Here is a 23,637-nt window from a genome sequence, read left to right on the forward strand (position 1 = left end):
AGAGTCACATCTGTACTAATTTTCCAAACTGAATGTAGACGAAATAGTGTCTTGATTGCGCGGGAAACTCTGCCCTAAAGTTGAATCTCTCGGTTTCAACTGGCTACAGCCCAGTCTCTTTGAAAACTGCCCTAGGGTAATTTCTCACTTACCAGTCACTCTGAATTACCAGTCATGGCGTCCCTGACTGAGTGCAAACAAACAAAGGCATCTCTACTCAAAGAATTCCTTTTGAATTTAACAGCAAACAGTTCATTGCATAATGGTTATACAACAGACAGGCAGTTTCTATGTCCAGAATTGGGTTTATAGTCGTAACCTTACATAATACATATTAACATATCCAGGTCTCTCACTACAAAGTAACTATAAGAAAATATGTGTATAAATGAAGCCTGAACATCAGCAAATTTTTCCCACAACATGACAATCATGCTGAGGCAGTGGGATGTAAGTCCCTTTCCCAAGGGCACACAGACTGACCTGGGAGGGTATTGAACCCCTGACCCTTGCATTGTGTCTGATGCTCTACCAACTTAACTTCTATGGCTCCCAAGTGAAATGTATAATCAAAGAATAATGGAATCTACAAACTGTGGAACTGTGAGCGTGATCAACTTTATATCCTAATAAGCAGAGAGCAGCAAGTCCTGAACCAGTCATGTGGATACTTTTTAATGAAATAAGTCCCATATTTTAATATTTTGTGAATTTACTCAGAAAAACAAGTTAGAACACTTGATTTTCAAAGTATATTCTATAACATAAAGTTCTGACATACTTAATTATGGTGATATATAAACTATACCCAGTAATCCCTCAAACATAAAATATATTCCCATATATCTAATACATGTTTCAAAACTAAACCCAGCAAACACTGAGACACGTATATAAACTATACCCATTATCAATGAAACACCTACATAAACTATAAAATGTACATAACATACACCCATTAATCCCTGAAACATGTCCATACCCTGCATCAATTAATCCCTGAAACATGTCCATACCCTGCATCAATTAATCCCTGAAACATGTCCATACCCTGCATCAATTAATCCCTGAAACATGTCCATACCCTGCATCAATTAATCCCTGAAACATGTCCATACCCTGCATCAATTAATCCCGGAAACATGTCCATACCCTGCATCAATTAATCCCGGAAACATGTCCATACCCTGCATCAATTAATCCCGGAAACATGTCCATACCCTGCATCAATTAATCCTGGAAACATGTCCATACCCTGCATCAATTAATCCCTGAAACATGTCCATACCCTGCATCAATTAATCCCTGAAACATGTCCATACCCTGCATCAATTAATCCCTGAAACATGTCCATGCCCTGCATCAATTAATCCCTGAAACATGTCCATACCCTGCATCAATTAATCCCTGAAACATGTCCACAACCTGCATCAATTAATCCCTGAAACATGTCCATACCCTGCATCAATTAATCCCTGAAACATGTCCATACCCTGCATCAATTAATCCCTGAAGCATGTCCATACCCTGCATCAATTAATCCCTGAAGCATGTACATAACCTGCATCAATTAATCCCTGAAACATGTCCATACCCTGCATCAATTAATCCCTGAAACATGTCCATACCCTGCATCAATTAATCCCTGAAACATGTCCATACCCTGCATCAATTAATCCCTGAAGCATGTACATAACCTGCATCAATTAATCCCTGAAACATGTCCATACCCTGCATCAATTAATCCCTGAAGCATGTACATAACCTGCATCAATTAATCCCTGAAACATGTCCATACCCTGCATCAATTAATCCCTGAAGCATGTACATAACCTGCATCAATTAATCCCTGAAACATGTCCATACCCTGCATCAATTAATCCCTGAAGCATGTACATAACCTGCATCAATTAATCCCGGAAACATGTCCATACCCTGCATCAATTAATCCCGGAAACATGTCCATAACCTGCATCAATTAATCCCTGAAACATGTCCATACCCTGCATCAATTAATCCCTGAAACATGTCCATACCCTGCATCAATTAATCCCTGAAACATGTCCATACCCTGCATCAATTAATCCCTGAAGCATGTACATAACCTGCATCAATTAATCCCTGAAACATGTCCATACCCTGCATCAATTAATCCCTGAAGCATGTACATAACCTGCATCAATTAATCCCTGAAACATGTCCATACCCTGCATCAATTAATCCCTGAAGCATGTACATAACCTGCACTCATTAATCCTTGAAACATGTACATACCCTGCATCAATTAATCCCTGAAGCATGTACATAACCTGCATCAATTAATTCCTGAAACATGTCCATACCCTGCATCAATTAATCCCTGAAACATGTACATACCCTGCATCAATTAATCCCTGAAGCATGTACATAACCTGCATCAATTAATCCCTGAAACATGTCCATACCCTGCATCAATTAATCCCTGAAACATGTCCATAACCTGCATCAATTAATCCCTGAAACATGTCCATACCCTGCATCAATTAATCCCTGAAACATGTCCATACCCTGCATCAATTAATCCCTGAAACATGTCCATACCCTGCATCAATTAATCCCTGAAACATGTCCATACCCTGCATCAATTAATCCCTGAAGCATGTACATAACCTGCATCAATTAATCCCTGAAACATGTCCATACCCTGCATCAATTAATCCCTGAAACATGTCCATACCCTGCATCAATTAATCCCTGAAGCATGTACATAACCTGCACTCATTAATCCCTGAAACATGTACATAACCTGCACCCATTAATCCCTGAAGCATGTACATAACCTGCACTCATTAATCCCTGAAACATGTCCACAACCTGCACCTATTAATCCTGAAACATGCATTGTACAGAACCAGCACCCATTAATCCCTGAAACATGTCCATACCCTGCATCAATTAATCCCTGAAACAAGCCCATAACCTGCACCCATTAATCCCTGAAGCATGTACATAACCTGCATCAATCATGGTTCCCACATTTTTCTAAAGAAAAATTTCCAGGTCATTTCCAGGACGAAATTAATTTTTTCAACGTTTACATATGACCATTACTGAATGGAATTAAAGAACATTTTAGATTATAAAACATGCATTTTCTAAATCTAAAAATGTTTCCCTTTCAACAGTCTCCGAAACATTGAAGTCAGAAAAGATGACCATGTACAAAACCACAAAATGTATCACATGAAACAAGTTTGATTATATTCCTATAAATTGGCATGTAAAGTCATTTCAATTCACAGAATAAAATTCCAACTTTACTTTGCTGACCTGCATTATGTTGTCAAGTGGGAACAACATAAAGAACATAAATTAGTTTTGTTTCCTTTCAAACCTTTAATTCTAGAGAATTCTAAAGCAATAAATATATATATATATATATATATATATATATATATATATATATATATATATATATATATATATATATATATATATATATATATTTGTCTTATACAAAGTAAACATTTCCTATTACAGTATAAAAAAACAACAAACGCAAAGAATTAGAATATTGTCTTGTAACAAAAAGAGTTTAACCCTGAATTTATCTGTGCCAATAAAATCCCAAACAAGATATTTCATTTTTCAAACAACCTAATCTCCTTAAGACAATCTAGTTAAAAATCCGTCAGGATTGATTTAAATTTTGACAACATGACCTTCAAAATTATATATTGTTGTATAAACAAGGACTGAATTTTCTGTAAAATCAACTTGTCTTCTTGTAATTCGTCAAACCAGTCCCCAAACCTTTACTAATACAAGGGCTTGTATCGGTTTTTAATATATAATACAAGGGACGACAATATCTCATTTCAGCTCTGAGATTCAACATTTTGGACAACAAATTTGGCTTAAAACGAATAGCAGTTTGTTTTCTAATCCGGATTTCCTCCGAATATTCCCACCCCATATTTCACATTTGGACATTTATGCTGGGGTAAGGGGTCATTCCAATTGCATATTGAAAATTTGGAATTTGTTGCCACTGTGAGGTATTGGCATATGGTAGTCACTTACCATCGGGCCATGCAAATTTAAACATATTTTATATCAACTCATACCTCCATTAAATCTAAAGGAAAATGATTTATTTTCTCAGAAATAGCAAGTATTATAATTGTTATGTCTTTAATTTGCTGACAGACTAGATGAAACGATGGCATAGATGAAACCTGACCGGGTACTTGCCATTTACTAGTCACATGACTTCATAAATCTCAAACGATGCCATCAAAAGTCCAATAGTCACGTGATATCAACAAGATGCTCCTTTTTAATGTTGTACAGAAATTCAATTATATTAAATGAAAGTCAGATACCTTTTGTAAAAACCAGAAAGAACATATAATTCTCAACATATTTATTTTGGGAACAATGATAAGAAGTTTGTCGCTGTTGCAGCAATCTGGCCAGTCTGATTCATCAAGCACAGAGCACATGTCAACATGGTAATCATGTGATACAACAAGACTCTGTAAGTTGTTCTCGGAATAAATATGGAGAATTTTGTGTTCGTTCATATTTGTATTTTTATTACAACCAGTATATGACTTTCATTTAATGTTTTTTTATATTTTTTCTCTACAACATTTGAAAATGTGGGTTGTGAAATTTGTATACTCATGCGACTAGCAATGCAAATATCAGGTCACATTTCATCAACGCTGTAGTTTTATTTTGTCTTGCAGCAGATTAAAGATATAACGATTTTAATGCTCGCAATTTCTGAGAAAATCAGTAATTTTCATATCGATTTCATGCATGTATAACTTGATTTAACAACATTTAAGTTTGCTAGGATATCCGGTAAGTGGCTATGCTTTGCCACCACCATGTTGGCCTCTTATGATGCTAGACTGGTTTTCATCCCTTCGATGTAAGGAAAGATATGGATATCGAGCTGACTGAGAATAAAAGTCTACTAGATGAATCTAATCCACTGAGTGTATAGACTGACTCAGCATATATGTTTATTGCAAGCACCCAAATGATTCATACTGCACCCTTTGAATATTTTGGTTATAACTCGATAAATTTAACTCATGATCAGTTTAGTTATGACTCAATTATGTGATTGTTTCGGGCGTCAAGTGGTGGCAGAAAATTCCTGTTTTTTCCCCAACTTTCACCAATATTTGCGAAATTCAAGGACATTCATGGATGGAAAAAAAAAAAAAAATTCTCCCTACTTTCCCCCCGATTTCCCGGTAGCGTGGGAACCCTGATTAAATTAATCCCTGAAACATGTCCATAACTTGCACCCATTAATCCCTGAAGCATGTACATAACCTGCACTCATTAATCCCTGAAACACAAATATGAAATGTACATCAATTATACCCAGTAATCCCTCAAAAATGAATGTCAACTATACAAAAAATCAAATAAACAGATATATGAACAACATTCAATAATGCCTAAATTTTTTTTAATAAACTATACCCTGTAATTCCTATAATCTGTACCCCAATACCCCTGAAACATGTACATGAATTACACACATCAGCCCCTCAAATATGTAGATAAACAATACCCAGTAGTCCTTCAAACTGTTGTCCATTATCATCAACATGACCATCAATAATCAGTTGTAATCTCTTGAGCTGGAGGGAGTCTTCCAGAGTCTGAAATGTAGCAGAGTTCAGTTTGTCAAATAATAAAACAGTGTTACTCATGTGCATGCAGAGTAAAGCAATATGTTTCGGTCAAACAAATATAGCAATCCACATATAAGATCCAATTCTTAATTCAATAAAACCCATTTTAACTTGATTGCATGCAATAAATATCATTATCCTCAGAGTTATACGTATTTTCATGATTAAACTTTGCTTATCATCTGTTTATTTCACCTCTGTTATATGGGTTTTCACAGATCTCATGGTACATCCATGTTTGTCAAAATGAATATGTTTATATCAACATAGCACAGTATTGTGGGAACAAACGTCTGATAGTACATCATGTTCTGTCAAAATGTAATTATTTATATCAACATTGCACATTATTATTGTGATTTTTTAACTACTGAATATATAAACTGATTTTTTAATTACTGAGTATAAACTGATTTTTTAACTACTGAGTATATAAAGCGATGAACTATCTTATTCGTCATTAAGAAACCTCATCTTGGCATACATTTTATATTGAACTAAAGCTTCTCCTTCAAGTTTGCTTTTTTTGGAACAATATAACCAGGACAACAATTACTGTGGGCTGGTACAGTGATATTTGGACCACAAAATATGCTATGTGTTTCTGTCCCATGGTTAAGCTGTGTATATTTCCTGGCCCAGTAATACTGATTTAAAGCAAATGTGTTGGCTGTATGAAGTGATGTGTGACCCATCTCAGTGTTTGAAATGTCAATGTATCATTCTCCAGCCTCTAGGTGCAAGTGAGGTTCCAGTGGATTCTTTGGTGGATGGAAAGAATACAGCGTATGGGATCATTCCTTCTGTTATGATCTATTTTAGAATGAAATTGGGTGACTTCATGTTCATTTATATGAACATGGGTCCATAACTTCATGTGTGTTACATGAATGCTGTGGTAACAAAAATATAATTAAACATGTCCTTTTGTTGAACAGAGCATCATCATAAATTGATAGCTGTTCTGTGAACAGTATAACTTCATAAATTCATACTGGTGTGAGCCATGTAGTTTCATACATTCATACCAGTTCTGTGAACAGTATAATTTCATAAATTCAAATCTGTACTGTGAACAGTATACTCTTGTAAATTCATATAAGTTCTGTGAACAACATAGCTTCAGAATTTCATGTTGTCAGAAAAGTCAAACAATTTTGTGTCCATTATGTAAACACAGTTTATAGCTATCAAACTGAACTGAATAGTTTCATATCTGTTATTATGAACTCAACAGTTTCATATCTGTCAACATGAACCGAATAATTTCATATGTCAATATGAATGGAATAATTCTAGTCTGTTACAAATAAAGCTAAAAGTTTTGTAGCACACATTTTAATCTAGGTATAATCCTCAACAGCCATTACCTTAAACATCTTTCTTGAACTTTTGGAGATAAATCAGGGCTTCTAGCTGACATTATTTATTTTTAGTTAATATTCAGTTTTATCTTGATACAAGCATTAATATACAATTTTTATAAAAAAGAAAAAACATTTGTCTGGTGTTCGAATTGATATTACAAGCATTTAAGTCATCAAGATATACTGGTGTTCAAATTTACAAGTATTTCAGTCATCAAGATATACTGGTGTTCAACTTGACATTAAAAATGTTTCAGTCAATAAGATATATCAGTGTTCAAATTTACATTACAAACATTTCAAAGATATACTGGTGCCTGGTGTTCAAATTTACATTAGAAGCATTTCAGTCATAAAGATATACTGGTGTTCAAACTGACACCACAATGTTTCAGTCATCAAGATATACTGGTGTTAAAATTTACATTATAAGCATTTCAGTCATCAAGATATACTGGTTTTCAAATTGAATTACAAGCATTTAATTCATCAAGATATACTGGTGTTTAAATTTACATAAAAGTGTTTCAGTCATCAAGATATACCGGTGTTCAAATTTACATTACAAGCATTTCAGCCATCAAAATATACTGGTGTTCAAACTGACATTACAAGCATTTCAGTCATCAAGATATACCGGTGTTCAAATTGACATTATAAGCATTTCAGTCAAAGATATACTGGTGCCTGGTGTTCAAATTTACATTAGAAGCATTTCAGTCATCAAGATATACTGGTGTTCAAAATGATATTACAAGTGTTTCAGTCATCAAGATATACCTGAATTCAAATTTAAACTACAAGCATTTCAGTCATCAAGATATACTGGTTTTCAAACTGACATTACAAGCATATCAGTTATCAAAATATACTGGTGTTCAAATTTATATTACAAGTGTTTCATTCATCAAGATATACCAGTGTTCAAATTTACATTACAAGCATTGCAGTCATCAAGCTATTCTGGAGTTCAAATTGACATTACAAGCATTTCAGTCATCAAGATATACTGGTGTTCAAACTGACATTACAAGCATTTCAGTCATCAAGATATAGTGGTGTTCAAATTGATATAACAAGCATTTCAGTCATCAAGATATACTGGTGTTCAAATTGACATTACAAGCATTTCAGTCATCAATATATATTGGTATTCAACTTGACATTACAAGCATTTCAGTCATCAAGATATATTGGTATTCAACTTGACATTACAAGCATTTCAGTCATCAAGATATACTAGTGCTCAAATTGACATTATTAAGTATTTCAGTCAAATATATACTGGTGTCTAGTGTTCAAATTTACATTACAAGTATTTCAGTCAACAAGATATAGTGGTGTTCAAAATGATATTACAAGTGTTTCAGTCATCAAGATACCAGTGTTCAAATTTATATAGGCAGACACTCTAACTACTAGGCTACCGGAGCGGTCTATGTTCAAACTGACATTACAAGCATTTCAATGATCAAAGATCAAGATATTCTGGTGTTCAAACTGACATTACAAGTGTTTCAGTCATCAAGATATACTGGTGTTCAAACTGTGGTTCACCTGCATAAATTTTATCTGACCACAAAATAAAAATCTGATGGAGGTGATCATAATGGCGTAATCTGAGTTTAAAAACTGTAATGATTCATCCATATCTAAAATGGTTGGCATCCATACATATTACAGAAAGCTTACCAAGAGATCAGTTAGTATAGAGAAGATGGGCTTCAGTTCATTGGATGGAGCATTCATGTACTGCAGCTGAAATAAAAATCATACAATGAATTCATAAAAATTGGGAGGTAATCAACAATTCATGCATGGAAAAATTAATACAAGTTGATACACCTGGTAAAAGAATCATATATGAAAAACTAGTTAACATATTTATTGGTATTTGTATTGTATGGTAATTTGCTTTTAGAATCCTTCTGAAGTACAAACATCTTATTCGAAAATTTAAGTTATCATGAAAGCAAGTGAGTAAAAGGTTAAGCAATTTACTACATGTACTCAAAAAGCTACAAGTTGATTCTCTTTATTCCAGCACTCATTTTACAAGTCTTGTTTATGCTATAAATTCAGCTGATTTTTATATAAAGTACTCTTCTCACTGCCCATATAATTTGTGTGCATATTAAAATTATAATTTTGCCTGAATATCCTGTCTGGAAAATTATTTTAAAAATTGTTATTATGATGTGCCCAGCATGTTCAATGCTGGTTGGAAGTGTGCTAGGTAAACAAAGTTGCATTATATTACTGCATGTACACAAGGAACATGTACATGATAATGTTTTGGTGTTTTCTTTTACAAATAAAGAATACTGGCTGATGTTCTAGTATATTTATTGTTTTTGTTCACAGATATACTGCAAATGGAGACAAGTATGAACAAAGATCAAGTTGTGTTAGATGTTCATTTCCAACTGAATTATCTTTCTCAAAAAGCAAATTTTTAAGTAAATTATGTTTCTCTGAGAATACCTACCCAATCACATAGGAATACTAGCCTGCTACCTTGCAAATTCAGCCGTACTAAAAGATGAAAATTTGTCTTTTTCTGTTGATATCAATAGACAAAGGGTAATAACTCTTGCTCAATAGCTCCCCTTGATACCAACAGGAGTTGCCAGTTTTTAGCTGAGTGAGATACTAATGAGAATTCTCGTATGGCGGGGTGGATAGGAGGGATTTTAATGTAATGTGATTGGATAAGTATACTCAGAGAAACATAATTTACTTAAAACTTTACGTTCTCCTTCAAATACCTTTTCCAATTACAATACATAGGGGGAATAAGTTAAAGGAGGCTGGAATGTTGAGCATCCGACCTCTACCTTGGGTATCCTTCTAGGGAAGAATGGTTGAATTCCCCCAAGCAAATGATAACCTATTCTCCTAACTACATGAGCAACACAGCCTGGGGTCATTTTTGACCTCTGACCCTAACATATGGTTAAGAAATGATTACCGTATTTGCCAGCTATAAGTAGATGCTGAGTACAAGATGAGGCCAGATCAACACCTCAGATTGTGTTTTTCACTTCATTCCACATAGCATTGTGAATTTTATCCTACTTGTAAGTCACTAACCTTTCCAGTCAGGATCATTAAACGTAACTAAAAGTACCTAATTTATTTCACAGGAAGTATATTAAACATATTATGTACTTTTAGCTACATATATTGATGCTGACCCGAAAATTTAAAGATAGGATAAAACTTGCGATGTTGTGTGGAATTAAATTATAATAACTTCTGCATTCATGAATATTAAAAGTATCACTGTATACTATTTCAGATTACCAGCAATAGGGAAATTGCATCATTAATACTAAAATGCATTTTCTGGGGATGGGGGGTGGGGGTGGGGATGAGAGATACAAAGAGAAGGATGCATATGTATTCCATCACATTTTTCTTTTTGCACCTCAGGATCAAAATCAAATATGGTCCAATATATGAGAGAGAGAGAGAGACAGAGAGAGAGAGAGAGAGAGAGAGAGAGAGGAGTGAGAGAGAGAGAGAGAGGAGTGAGAGAACTCTGCTCTTTGTGGAATTTATGTTCTTTTTTTAAAAACTTATCCCCCCCCCCCTTGCTGAAGCCTTTGTCAAAGAGAGAAAACATTAATAAATTAAAGAGTAAACATAAACTATGAAAATACATACCATACTCCTTCTGGGTTTAAAAAGACAATAGTTGTATCCATATAGTCTCTATTAGGTTAAATCCCAAGAATGACCATTTTGTATGCTAATTTTCTTTTCAAGTATAATGACTTCTCTATTCTCAACAATTAACATTTTGTTTCAAGTGCATGTACTCTTCTTGTACTTAGGCGACAACTGTTTTTGATGTTTGCTCATGCTAGATGTATTTGAAATTGCTGTCTGTTCTGTCGGCAAGTTAAAAAATGTCACTGGCTGAGAAATTTACAATAGTAACCACCTGGCATTTCCTTAACCTATATGGTATGGTATTCATAATACCCATGGGTAGCCTCACTTACCTATTAGTAGCCTCGCTAATCTGATCTGGTCTGCATAATCTTGACTTCAAACAGGTGTTATCTTGGAATGACTGAATACAGCTGTAGCATATTTAATTATCATGTAAACGCCACTACAAATCCATTTGATTGTTGTAATAATGGAAGTGGAAACAAAAATTAGAAGGAATCACTTAACTAGTGGTATTAATTGATAATGGAATATGGTACTGCACTTGTACACAAGTAAAATCAGTCATCAGGTAAGTGAACAAGATTTACAATCGTCAAGACATCTGTCTGTCTGTTTGTCTCTCTCTCAATGGGGCATATGGATTATTTGATCATTAGGTGCAAGATGAAAATTGTGATGGAATATGTCTTTGTCATGGTTATTCATCTTCTAACTTGTAAATTCTAATGCACATATATGTAATTAAATTTAAACTATGTATATTACAAACAATTATTTTCCATACGAAAGATATGATAAAGCAGTTCGGATGACATAATCCATATATAAGTCGATTCAGAGTATAAGATGAAGCTAAGATTTTCTGGCCAAAAAAGTATTGTCTTATAGGCCAGCAAATATGGTATTGAAATCTTACCCACACAATTTCACCAGTGAATTGAACAAAGCGAACAGGCTTTGTTGATTGATCCAGTTGGATCTAGTAGCCATCTTTGCTGCCACCACTGGATCCACCAGATTCTAGGTTGCCGCTGTGATGCCAAATCTCTGGTGAGACGTCAGAATACACCAAATGTATGATGACCCACTTCAGCCACAAAGAAAGGGCATGAAGTGTGATATCCTGGATTCTGGCTCATACCAGAAGGAAGAAACATTTGCGCAAGCCATGACTTGACTCTCTGCGCTTCATGTTAGGATCTTGCATGGCTGCTGTTCTTGACCTGGCTATGGAAGAGAGCAAGCAAGTCACAACTGTTTGATTACCAACAGACAGTAACCTATCGGGCTAAGAAACCCGATAGTATCATGAGAACTACTGAACAATTCGATCTGAACTGAAGAGACTTTGGGTCAACATAAGGGGCATGCAGCTCTGCAGAAGCTAAAGCTATCAGGAAACATAATCTGTATGATAGTAACTATAGCAAAGTTTAGGCTAGAGGTTCCAATGGATTTGAATCGAGCCATCTTAAAACCCAGGATTGGTTCCATTTGGTGTTGGTCAATAATGACGTTGGTCGAATGAGACCAATGTTATCTAAAAGATCCTATATGATTATAATGTGCCCAAAAACATGTTTGCCATGATGCTGGAATGTGTCTAATATCATGGGGTGGTAACCTTTGGTAGTGATTGGAGCCTGTTTCTTCTCAGAGAGCCAGATGCCATGAAAATGCACAAATCTGAATGAAGACCAACTGATGGGGAGATCATTCCGTGTCAAGGATGTGACCAACTCTAGACTGATTTGCATGGTGATATGGAGATAGTACCTACAGAGAAAATGCCAAATCAGAACACGCAGGTTGAGTGAGTTGGTGCCTCCCTGCTTGGAAAGATAGGTCACCAGCAAAGTTGTCGGACCTACTGAGGTCCATTATCACCTCAGAGTCGAGAAATGAAAGGTAATGATGACAGCCTTAATTTCTTGGATGCTGAAGTGTAGAGGCTATTCCCCGGGTTCCCGGGTGTCTCTGATGGTAGTGTAGGTTAGCAACAGTTGAATACCCCCACTGTGTGCACTGGCGGAAGTACCTACCATTATTTCTGCTTGGGGTTTCTCCAGTGGGATTCCAATGGTCAGCCTACCTGGACTGCCACACTGACGTGGGAATGGTCGAATCTTGGGCATGAGCATGACTGTTTGATTTAGGAGACATAAAACGGGGCATAAAATGGGTCACTAATGTGCTGGCAAGGTCCGCATGAAGAGATGGCCAAGCGGGCTCAAGTCCGCTACTGTATTTAATAAACCTGGGAAATGCAAGAACTCTCCCACTGAAATCCAAGTCTTGTAGGAAACACACCAACAAGTTCAATGATTCTGGTAATGTGAACACAAGGGAGCTGCACCAGATTCTGATTGGTTTAAAACTCCATAACTAGATGGACGAGGTTCTGGGATGGATGGAGGTCTGACTTTTCCAGTTCACTATAAAACTTAGATGAAACTGAAGAAAAAGAAGATTGTTCCTGCCTTGCAGTAGGATAGAACTTACCATGTGTTTCTGTAGGATGCTGCCCAGGCATGCAGCAGTCAATGTAGATGATGAATAGGGTCATCTGTAAAGGCCGGGTATGATAAGGTATGAGCGACATGTGTTGCACACATGCGACATGTCATATCAAAAGTAGATTGGCTGAACCCATTAAAGAATTGGCCATGGTATGATGAACAGCCTTGCTCACTGACCCTAGCAATCTGGGCCCAAGCGTGACTATTGCTGTCTGTCTGCAATGACATCCTGAACCAGCTCTGACAGGCATGAAATAGATTTGTCCTCTCTATTAAACAGACGCACATACATATGAACAGCTACTAGATTCTTGTCAAGTGCCAGGAGATTGATTTTGAATGCATCTGTTGTCATAACTAGATCTACTAATTCGTTTCAGTAACGGTAAGGGTGGGGGCTTCTGAGGCTGTTGTTGTTGTTGTAGGGTTTAACGCCATTTTTCAGCACATGATAGGCTACACATGGCAGCCAGTATTAATGGTGGAGGAAGAACCCGGGATAAGCCCGGAAAGAACTACTGACCCACGACAAGCTACTGGCAAGCTTTCTCACAAACCCACATTGGCTGAATCCAAGACTCGAACCTACACAGACAGAGGTGAGATGGCAGTGATCCGTAATGGAGAGAGCTTTAGACCACACCTTAAAAATAGAAAAATTTTCCTCATTGGCAGCTTGAAGCTAACTTGAGTCCATTCCATGGAAGGATAGTGGATTTGAAGGAGTTACATTGCACTCACTGTGTGTTGAGGCCCAAATGGGTCTACTTGCAGCCCTAGAGAAGACATACCAGGTGGTATGAAGACTTGATTCCATCCCCAGTAAAACATAACTAGTTCTCCCTTGTGGACAAGTAGTGAATATACGGAAGTCAAGCACTGCTGGCATGTTTGCTAGCGAATGGTTGGCCGGGAAGCTGGCAGAATAGAAGATGGTCTAGCTATTTTCAGTACCAGCTGCATCAGAAGCCTGGCTGGACAGAAAGATTTCTCACTGAAATCTCCAGTATAATAATGATATGTTGACAGCATGGCTAGACAGATGGGTCTGTCACTAAGATACCTGTATCAACTATTGGCTAAGACCATTTAAATGAAAAGGTTCCCATGCTGGGACTGTCAACTGGAATGCCAGGGTCACCTGTATGATTGGCGATTTTGGTGATGGCTGGATGGCCCGTATTAAGAGTTGGATCCAACAGATCTGGCACGAACCCCATGCGCCTGGACTTACAGGCTCAAAGGCCATGCTCAGACACGCGGGAGGACTTATGCTTTATGCCTCATGCGCTGCCTAAAATTGGGAATACTCCCCAATGAGTTGGTATAGACAACTACGAACTGTCTTTCCCTTGCTTCAATGTCGAAAGGACAAAAGCTGTTAAGGTGCATTTCATGCATATAGTAAACTTTCCTCCTGAAATGACACAAGAAGAGAAAACAAAGCACAGATTAGCAAATCAGTATGTGACTACCCAGCTAATAGCATAAATTGTCAAATCAGTTGTTGTTGTTGTTGTTGTTGTAGGGTTTAACGCCATTTTTCAGCACACGATCAGCTATACATGGCGGCCAGTATTAATGGTGGAGGAAGAACCTGGGAAAACCCTAGAAAGAACCATCGACCCACGAGAAGCTACTGGCAAGCTTTCTCACATACCCACACTGGCGGAATCCGAGTTGTCAAATCGGTATATTACTAATTATAAAAATGGAAGCCCCGACTTCTACCGACTACATTTTATAGACGATGTGTATCAGAAACATTCTGTACCTAGTATAAAGAAAACAAGAGTCATAGTAGACCTTCATGCTTTTAAATTGCTTATAAATCATTTAAATTGACATTCTGCTGAAATGACACAAAAAAACCCCCCAAAAAACAAAACCATGAACTAAAGCAGAAACTAGTAATGTGTTGAAATTACTAGGTTCCTAAAACACTATCACTAACAGAGCAGTGAAAGTGTCATAACAGAAACCTATGGCCCTGTTACAAACTTATGCACAATGCTTAGTTAATAATTAAGCCATAATTCTATCAAAACAGGATGAAATATGAATAAACTAAGCATAATTATCAAGCAGCACTTCAGAATTTTGCTAATAAGAGCTCTGTAAAAGACGGGGTATGCAAATAAAATCAAAGGTATGCTAACTCATGACCTTGTATAAGGTCAATGATAGCATGGTGGGATGGTGGTTTTACAAGCTGTAGTCCTGACAAGTGAGAAATCACTAAAAATTACCAGAAATTGTCAGAAATTGTAATATAATGCATACAACCTGGAGTAGATCAATAAATCGAAAATGAAGGTTGGATGGGCCCATAGGAACACAAAAGGGCTGGATTGTTGGAGGATGAATTGTATGACGTATAGTTTGTACAGCAGCGAAGCTAAAAACTGGTGACAACTGTTGGTATCAAGGGGAGGTAATGGGCAAAAGTTGTTGCCCTTTGTCTATTGATATAGTCAGGGAAAGAAAATTTTGTCTTTTAGTAGGGCTGGATTTGTGAGGTAGCAGGCTAATATTTCTAATGTAATGTGATTGGGGAACATATTTGAAGGAGAAAGAGTGTCATCCCCTTTGCACATGTGTTCATGGAGTCAAAACAGTGGTGATGGTAAACAGACCCAATAGGTGTCAGTCCTGAAAATATGATGGCCTCTGCATAGGCAATGAAGTCAAGTTTGATTCTTATTGTAGTATAAACTGAAAGTAAAATAACTTTGGCACTTTCCACATACTAGTCCATTAAAGGTGACAGTGGTGTTAATATGTCGATCCTTCTGATAAATAACAAACTTCAGATCTTTGACTTTCATGGCTAGTGGCAAGATGAAAAATAAAAAGCTGGTAGGGCCAGGTAAAGTCAGGTTATGATTAGGATAATCACAGCAGTTTCAAGGTCTGATTGTTATCTATTCAATCACCTGTTTTTGACTATGGATAAAACATTTAGTTCACATTCCAAGTCAAAGTTTTTGTTTTTGTCCAATTAATCACCATACTTGGGGTCAAGAAATGTTAAATACTACTGACAATTATTGCAAATTTTTGAAAATATGGTCATGGGGATTGGTGAGTCTAGGTTTTAATTAATCATGGTATGTTGCATTTTTGGCACACTGACTCCGTTTGTAAAACTTGTAAATATTATCAAATTACATTACAGCCAAACCCACTTATATCTACCTCAGTTATCTTGAGAACCCGTGTATGCTGAGCATGTTGGTCTGGTCCGCAAAAAAATCCTTCTTTGTTATGCAAATTTTTTCCCACTTTATCTCAACCCCAGTAAAGTCGATAACCCTGTTATGTCGAGCATAAGTTTTGGTCCAAAGTAACATGTGGACCTGCTTAATTTGATGAAATGCAACTTTTACTGTCCATCTCAGAGAAATTTTAGAAGAAATGATCTGGCCTTTCCACTACCTCATACTGGCAAGGATGGAAAAAAAATCACTACAAGACCAAATTTTACTGGTACAAATGCTAATCAACCAATCTCATCAATGCATGGTTCATCACTTGCATAGAATGGAGATAATTATTTTGCAAACAATTCTTTAGAGTAAGGAAACTGAATGAATGCATTTCTGATCTTTACAGAAGCTGCATTCATAATGGCCATTATCACATGTCAACACCACGACAATATAGTTCCGCCCACACAGTATCACAAATTTGATCATATCCGTAACTCGGAAAATTATCAGGTTAACATCATTAAATGTACCTAACAATACCATTTGTTTTACACAATATATTTCAAACGAATTCAGTAATAGTTAAATTTTCCATGTTTGGTGGGAGTGTAAGCCTTCAACTTCAGCATGGATAGATCACGTGACACAACAATCTATAAACAGAAAACCGCAAAATTCCAAACCATGCTGGTTCCCCCACACACCTGTTTATTAATTTGTTTTGAAGAGTAAATAAAAGCACCAGTGGCATTATAAAAAAATCCATAGCACCCATATCTTTTTTTTTTAAAACTGTCGATCACTGTGCCATGATTACATATTCTTCAACACAAACGGAATGAAGCAGAAAGTGACTGATAGGAGTAACATCTGTGAAACAGAAAGAGGAATGCTTTCATTTGTATTGTTTTTATCTTGAATATCAAAGTCTTGCAATCCATCAAAGAGATAAGCCAACTCTCCTTCTGGTGCTGTGTACATGTCGATGGTCACTGATCAAAGTCAGGAAGAATATAGGACTACACCTGTATAAATGGAATAAGTTGACTTCTAACTGTATGAATGGAATAAGTTGGCTTTTTACAACATTTGATGTTGAGACAGTTAACTTTAAAGACTTGAAACACATTTTATAGCTTGTTGGTACATGAATAACGACAGCCTCATCTTTCTCCAGTACATATACCGGTGTAAAGGAACCTATGACGATCAACATAAATGGTTGATTTTCACGCACAATATTGGTCAGTTACATTCTGCTGCTAGTCACAAGTCAACACTCACAAGAGAATACTTTAGTCCTACATGTATATGTACATAAATTGGCCTAGATTTTGGACAGCATGAGATAATCATTGTCCTGCTGAGGCTACTAAAGGGATGAGGCTATTCACAGGGAAATAAAAACAACTTTAAACCACTGATATTGTTGCAGTAACTTAAGTGTCGTAAAAATGTTTGACTTGTTACTTGATCTCATTTAAAAGACCTCCAATCTTCTTTTTTCTGCAACCAGGCATGACTGACTTATTATTTTGATTGTGCATTAGAAATGCCATTTGTTATTAGAAACAAAACTCCTCATTTTTGGTACTTTAGATGCATAATCATTGTTCTGCAGTAGATTTCTCAACTAAACCCTGATATTTTGGGACCCGGTTATGACGATGATTTTATATTTGGCTGTATTAACTATTAACGTGTTTTGTCAAACTATCTTACATTATTTAATACATGCATTACATATGATGTTATGATGTCAAGAAAGGTAAAGGATAAATCACTGAGCAATGAAACTGTACTGCAAAGTAAAATCATTATGTGACTATCAAATCTACTAAAAACCTGATGGTCAGAACCTATATTCTGAGTCCAGTGTACTGTAAACATGATGGACAGAATTTATATGCCAAGTCCAGCCTACTGAAAACATGATGGACAGAACATTTATGCTGTGTCAAGTCTACTGAAAACATGATGGAAAGAACCTATATGCCAAGTCCACGATCATTACATTGCCATAAAATGTGAGAATGTTGGAGAAAGACTTGCCTTACCTTCATAATGATTCATTTCAAATTTGAACAAACTCCATGAGTAGGTTTAGGAAACGATGCAAATGAAATAACTTAAACCAAAGTTATTGCTCCTGCTGCCACTGGAACAAAGTGAACTTGGGGGAAAAAATCCGGGATTTTCATTACGTGATAAACAGGACATAAGAAATGTGTTCATTTCAAAGATTAAATAATTATCATTTCAAAGATTTCTTTTCCTTGTCCCTCTGGCACGTTGGTGAGTTTATATAGGTGTTTATGTCAGTCCTTGTCACACTGTGTTGTTGGTAAATTGATATAGGTGTTTATGTCAGTCCTTGTCACTTTGGAATGTTGGTACATTTATACATGTGTTTATGCAGTCCTTGTCACTTTGGCATATTGGTACGTTTATAGAGGTTGTTTATGTCAGTCCTTGTCACTCTGGCATATTGGTACGTTTATACAGGTGTTTATGTCAGTCCTTGTCACTCTGGCATATTGGTACGTTTATACAGGTGTTTATGTCAGTCCTTGTCACTCTGGCATATTTGTATGTTTATACAGGTGTTTATGTCAGTCCTTGTCACTCTGGCATATTTGTATGTTTATACTGGTATTTATGTCAGTCCTTGTCACTATGGCATATTGGTATGTTTATACAGGTGTTTATGTCAGTCCTTGTCACTCTGGAATGTTGGTAAGTTTATATGGGTGTTTATGTCAGTCCTTGTCACTCTGGCATATTGGTACATTTATACAGGTGCTTATGTCAGACCTTGTCACTCTGGCATTTTGGTATGTTTATAGAGGTTGTTTATGTCAGTCCTTGTCACTCTGGCATATTGGTACGTTTATACAGGTGTTTATGTCAGTCCTTGTCACTCTGGCATATTGGTACGTTTATACAGGTGTTTATGTCAGTCCTTGTCACTTAGGCATATTGGTATGTTTATACAGGTGTTTATGTCAGTCCTTGTCACTCTGGCATATTGGTACATTTATACAGGTGTTTATGTCAGTCCTTGTCACTTTGGCATATTGGTACGTTTATACAGGTGTTTATGTCAGTCCTTGTCACTCTGGCGTATTGGTACGTTTATACAGGTGTTTATGTCAGTCCTTGTCACTTAGGCATATTGGTATGTTTATACAGGTGTTTATGTCAGTCCTTGTCACTCTGGCATATTGGTACATTTATACAGGTGTTTATGTCAGTCCTTGTCACTTTGGCATATTGGTACGTTTATACAGGTGTTTATGTCAGTCCTTGTCACTTAGGCGTATTGGTACGTTTATAAAGGTGTTTATGTCAGTCCTTGTCACTTAGGCATATTGGTATGTTTATACAGGTGTTTATGTCAGTCCTTGTCACTCTGGCATATTGGTACGTTTATACAGGTGTTTATGTCAGTCCTTGTCACTTTGGCATATTGGTACGTTTATACAGGTGTTTATGTCAGTCCTTGTCACTTTGGCATACTGGTACGTTTATACAGGTGTTTATGTCAGTCCTTGTCACTCTGGCGTATTGGTACATTTATACAGGTGTTTATGTCAGTCCTTGTCACTTTGGCATATTGGTACGTTTATACAGGTGTTTATGTCAGTCCTTGTCACTTTGGCATATTGGTACGTTTATACAGGTGTTTATGTCAGTCCTTGTCACTCTGGCATATTGGTACGTTTATACAGGTGTTTATGTCAATCTCTTAAATCTGTATAAATTTACAGTAGCCTGAAATGTAAAATGGTTTGTATTTGTGTTTAGCTGATTTGCTTATCCAATTTGGTACATTTTTATCCAATATGAAGAGCTTTTGATCTGTAGTATTTGTCATTCAAGTATTTGTATCAATTTTTATGAAATTATGGATCTTGTTTTGATGTTTTACCTCTATGCATATAGGAGGCATCCAAAATCTGCAATGAAAAGGCAGCCTTTTCAAAGGGATCATTTCTCAAGATGAGGACAGGATGATAAATAATATCATTTTGGGCAAGATGACCTCTGACCTGGGTTGGCCTCCATTTAGATGTATATCATAAAATGGGGACAACAGTACTGTTTCAGTTAGATCAACCTGTCCCTGATTTGGACCTGGTCATTTACATGAGCATCCGAGTCCAACTTACCATCAGCTGTTTGATCAGGGTTGTGCTAAAGGTGTCATTACAGAAGCTACAGTATAACAACATATCACAGATAGACTGCAGTGGGCTGCCAGTCTCACGAATTGCGTGGACAACCTGCAATAGAGAAAATTTTATTTACAGTACATGTGTCAAAGACAACTACATATAAGAATACAATCAATATCAAAGAATGCTTTCAGTAATTCTGATGAAAATCCAAGGATAATTTCCCTCTGATTGAGAACATCTGTCTAATGGGTACACAGCTACTTTTGGACCTTATGTTCATTCTAACTGACTGCTGATTCAGGTTACCGTTTTTCATGTTATTTTTCGTACACGAAAAAATAAATATTAATTTCAGTGTACGAAAAATTATAAGTAAAATAAATAATTATCATTTGGTGATACTGACCATGTACGAAAAATAAAGGAATCGTACCTGAACAAGTTCTATGGAACACATGCTACTCAACAACCTAACGGTACAAACATACAAAGTTAACATATATTTTCTGTCTCAAGAATCTAATTACAATGAAAATAAAAGTACTCAAAGATTTTTGTTGTTATTGGTGAACAAGAGAGACAGAGACAAAGAGAGAGAGAGAGAGAGGGGATTATGTCTCAGTGTGCAATCTCATCTGCATTTAGAGCATATGTAGCCATTATGTTGTGTAATGTTGGCAAAATGATTAAGATGGTTTGAACATGTATTAGTTACGGGTATTATTTATTGGTAAATTGTACATAACAATACAAGTCCACATTGCCATTAAATTAATTGCAACTTGTATTTTTACAGCAACAATTATCTTCTTTATCAAAATGCAATAAAAATTAAATAACTTGAAATCACATCTTAGTTAATACGCGTCTGTGTGAGAGGTAGAGATAGATGAAACAAAATTTTGTCAGTGTACAAGACTGTATTTATTCAGGGTGGTTTTTATCTGCAGCGTTTGCAAAGAGAAAACAAAAGACTGATGATTGTGATAATCTTCATGTATTATGACCCTACTATATTCCATTGTCAATAAACACCACTAAATCAACAATTCATTCTTGTTTTAATTACAATGTACATTGTCTCAACAACCACATGGCTACGCAGTGTTATTAACACGGTAATTAAATATGCTGAGTGCTTTGGGTTATTCCAGTTGAAACCAGATTGAGTGCAAGAATCGACAGAAGAGGTCAAATCAGTGAGGCTGCCAGTAAGGAAATGAGCCTCTCTTTAGGGATGCTATTGAAGCCGTTGTCCCTAAAAAGACAAGCGATCATACACATTACTTGTCATTTGAACTCACCAATAAAGATAATTGTGGGATATATCATAGATTTGCAATAAAATGTTGATTATATCCAAGTCAAAACAGAACACTTACTTAAAAGATAGTATATGTATATATACGAATACATTCAACTGAGTCCGTGACTTTCATATTTACGACAGAAATTGACTAAGTTTTTATATTTTATATTTGTATGATTATACTGAAACAATAAGACTAGTTGACCTATGGTCTGTGGTCTTCACTCTGGCATGTACTGAGATGTAATTTCTGTTGAATAAGAAAACATTAAAGGTCTTCCAAACTCATTTTAAAATGCATGTGGTGTTTTGTTATGGTGACGGACTTAATAAGGAAAACTAATTAACGGTAATATTTAAAAGTATGGTCTATGAAGTCCTTTGTCCATCTGTTAATAAACACCAGTTGATACTGCAATGGCAATAAGAGAGCTTATGCACATGGGCACCTGCAGAACTGTTTGCAGGGGGGAGGATTCAGTCAGTCACGGTCAGGAGAGTTAGTATAGTAAGCAGTCTGGAACTAAAGCTAATATTTGCTAAGTGTTTTGAACAGAATCTTGTGACACATTTTCAGCTTCATTTGCATGATTTAACTTGTCTGAATATATATATATATATATATATATATATATATATATATATATATATATATATATATATATATATATATATTTGCAGTACGATTTGGGGGGGGGCCATGTGACCCCTTTGACTTATGCTGCGGGCACAAATGCTTATGCATAAATATTTGTATTTTCTCACCAACTATTATCTAATTTTTGTAAAAACAAAATGGCAACATGCTATTTTCGATCTTTTTTGCAAACGTAAATCTTCTTAGTAGAAATTTTGTGTCCGATAATTTAATGGATTTTTTCAAAAATACAAAGTGATATGTATGAAAAATTATTAAACATTTAATTAATTATTATTTTGATAACTTGGTTGTGTACGAAAAATTACTGGGTACAAAAGATACATGAAATACGGTAAGTTACCTTGTCATGGATTTCTGCAAGTTTTAAACTTCTCACAGAAGACTGACTTTTGTGCACCTGTTGGGATTTCTGTGAGATTCTGTAATATTTAGGACCTCACCACTTAAGCCAAAAGTGAAAATATAACACAGTTATCAGATTATGTTGGCACCTTATAACACAGTTATCAGATTATGTTGGCACCTTATAACAGTTATCAGAATATGTTGGCACCTTATATATAACACACAGTTATCAGATTATGTTGGCACCTTATAACACAGTTATCAGATTATGTTGGCACCTTATAACAGTTATCAGAATATGTTGGCACCTTATATATAACACACAGTTATCAGATTATATTGGCACCTTATAACACAGTTATCAGATTATGTTGGCACCTTATAACAGTTATCAGATTATGTTGGCACCTTATAACACAGTTATCAGATTATGTTGGCACCTTATAACACAGTTATCAGATTATGTTGGCACCTAATATATATAACACAGTTACCAGATTATGTTGGCACCTTTTATATAACAGTTATCAGACTATGTTGGCACCTTATAACACAGTTATCAGATTATGTTGGCACCTTATTACACAGTTTTCAGATTATGTTGGCACCTTATATATAACACACAGTTATCAGGTTATGTTGGCACCTCATGAAACA

General features: G+C 35.9%; 1 protein-coding gene across 5 annotated transcripts in view; it reads right to left on the reverse strand.

The window, feature by feature from the left end:
- The window catches only part of LOC149806871 (ubiquitin carboxyl-terminal hydrolase 24-like), a 311,591-nt gene that overhangs the window by 16,835 nt on the left and 271,119 nt on the right, over positions 1 to 23,637 (reverse strand). For all 5 annotated transcript variants that reach the window (XM_089959015.1, XM_089959005.1, XM_089958996.1 and 2 more), the window contains exons 55-57: positions 20,657 to 20,770; positions 8,762 to 8,827; positions 5,579 to 5,669 (exon numbers count right to left, since the gene is read on the reverse strand). In XM_089959015.1, coding sequence (XP_089815141.1) covers positions 5,579 to 5,669; positions 8,762 to 8,827; positions 20,657 to 20,770 — 271 coding nt within the window. The remainder of the gene's footprint in view (positions 1 to 5,578; positions 5,670 to 8,761; positions 8,828 to 20,656; positions 20,771 to 23,637) is intronic.

Source organism: Sinohyriopsis cumingii, chromosome 1, assembly GCF_028554795.1.
Source record: "Sinohyriopsis cumingii isolate HCF-2022 chromosome 1, ASM2855479v2, whole genome shotgun sequence".
In the NCBI taxonomy this organism is placed as follows: Eukaryota; Metazoa; Mollusca; class Bivalvia; order Unionida; family Unionidae; genus Sinohyriopsis; species Sinohyriopsis cumingii.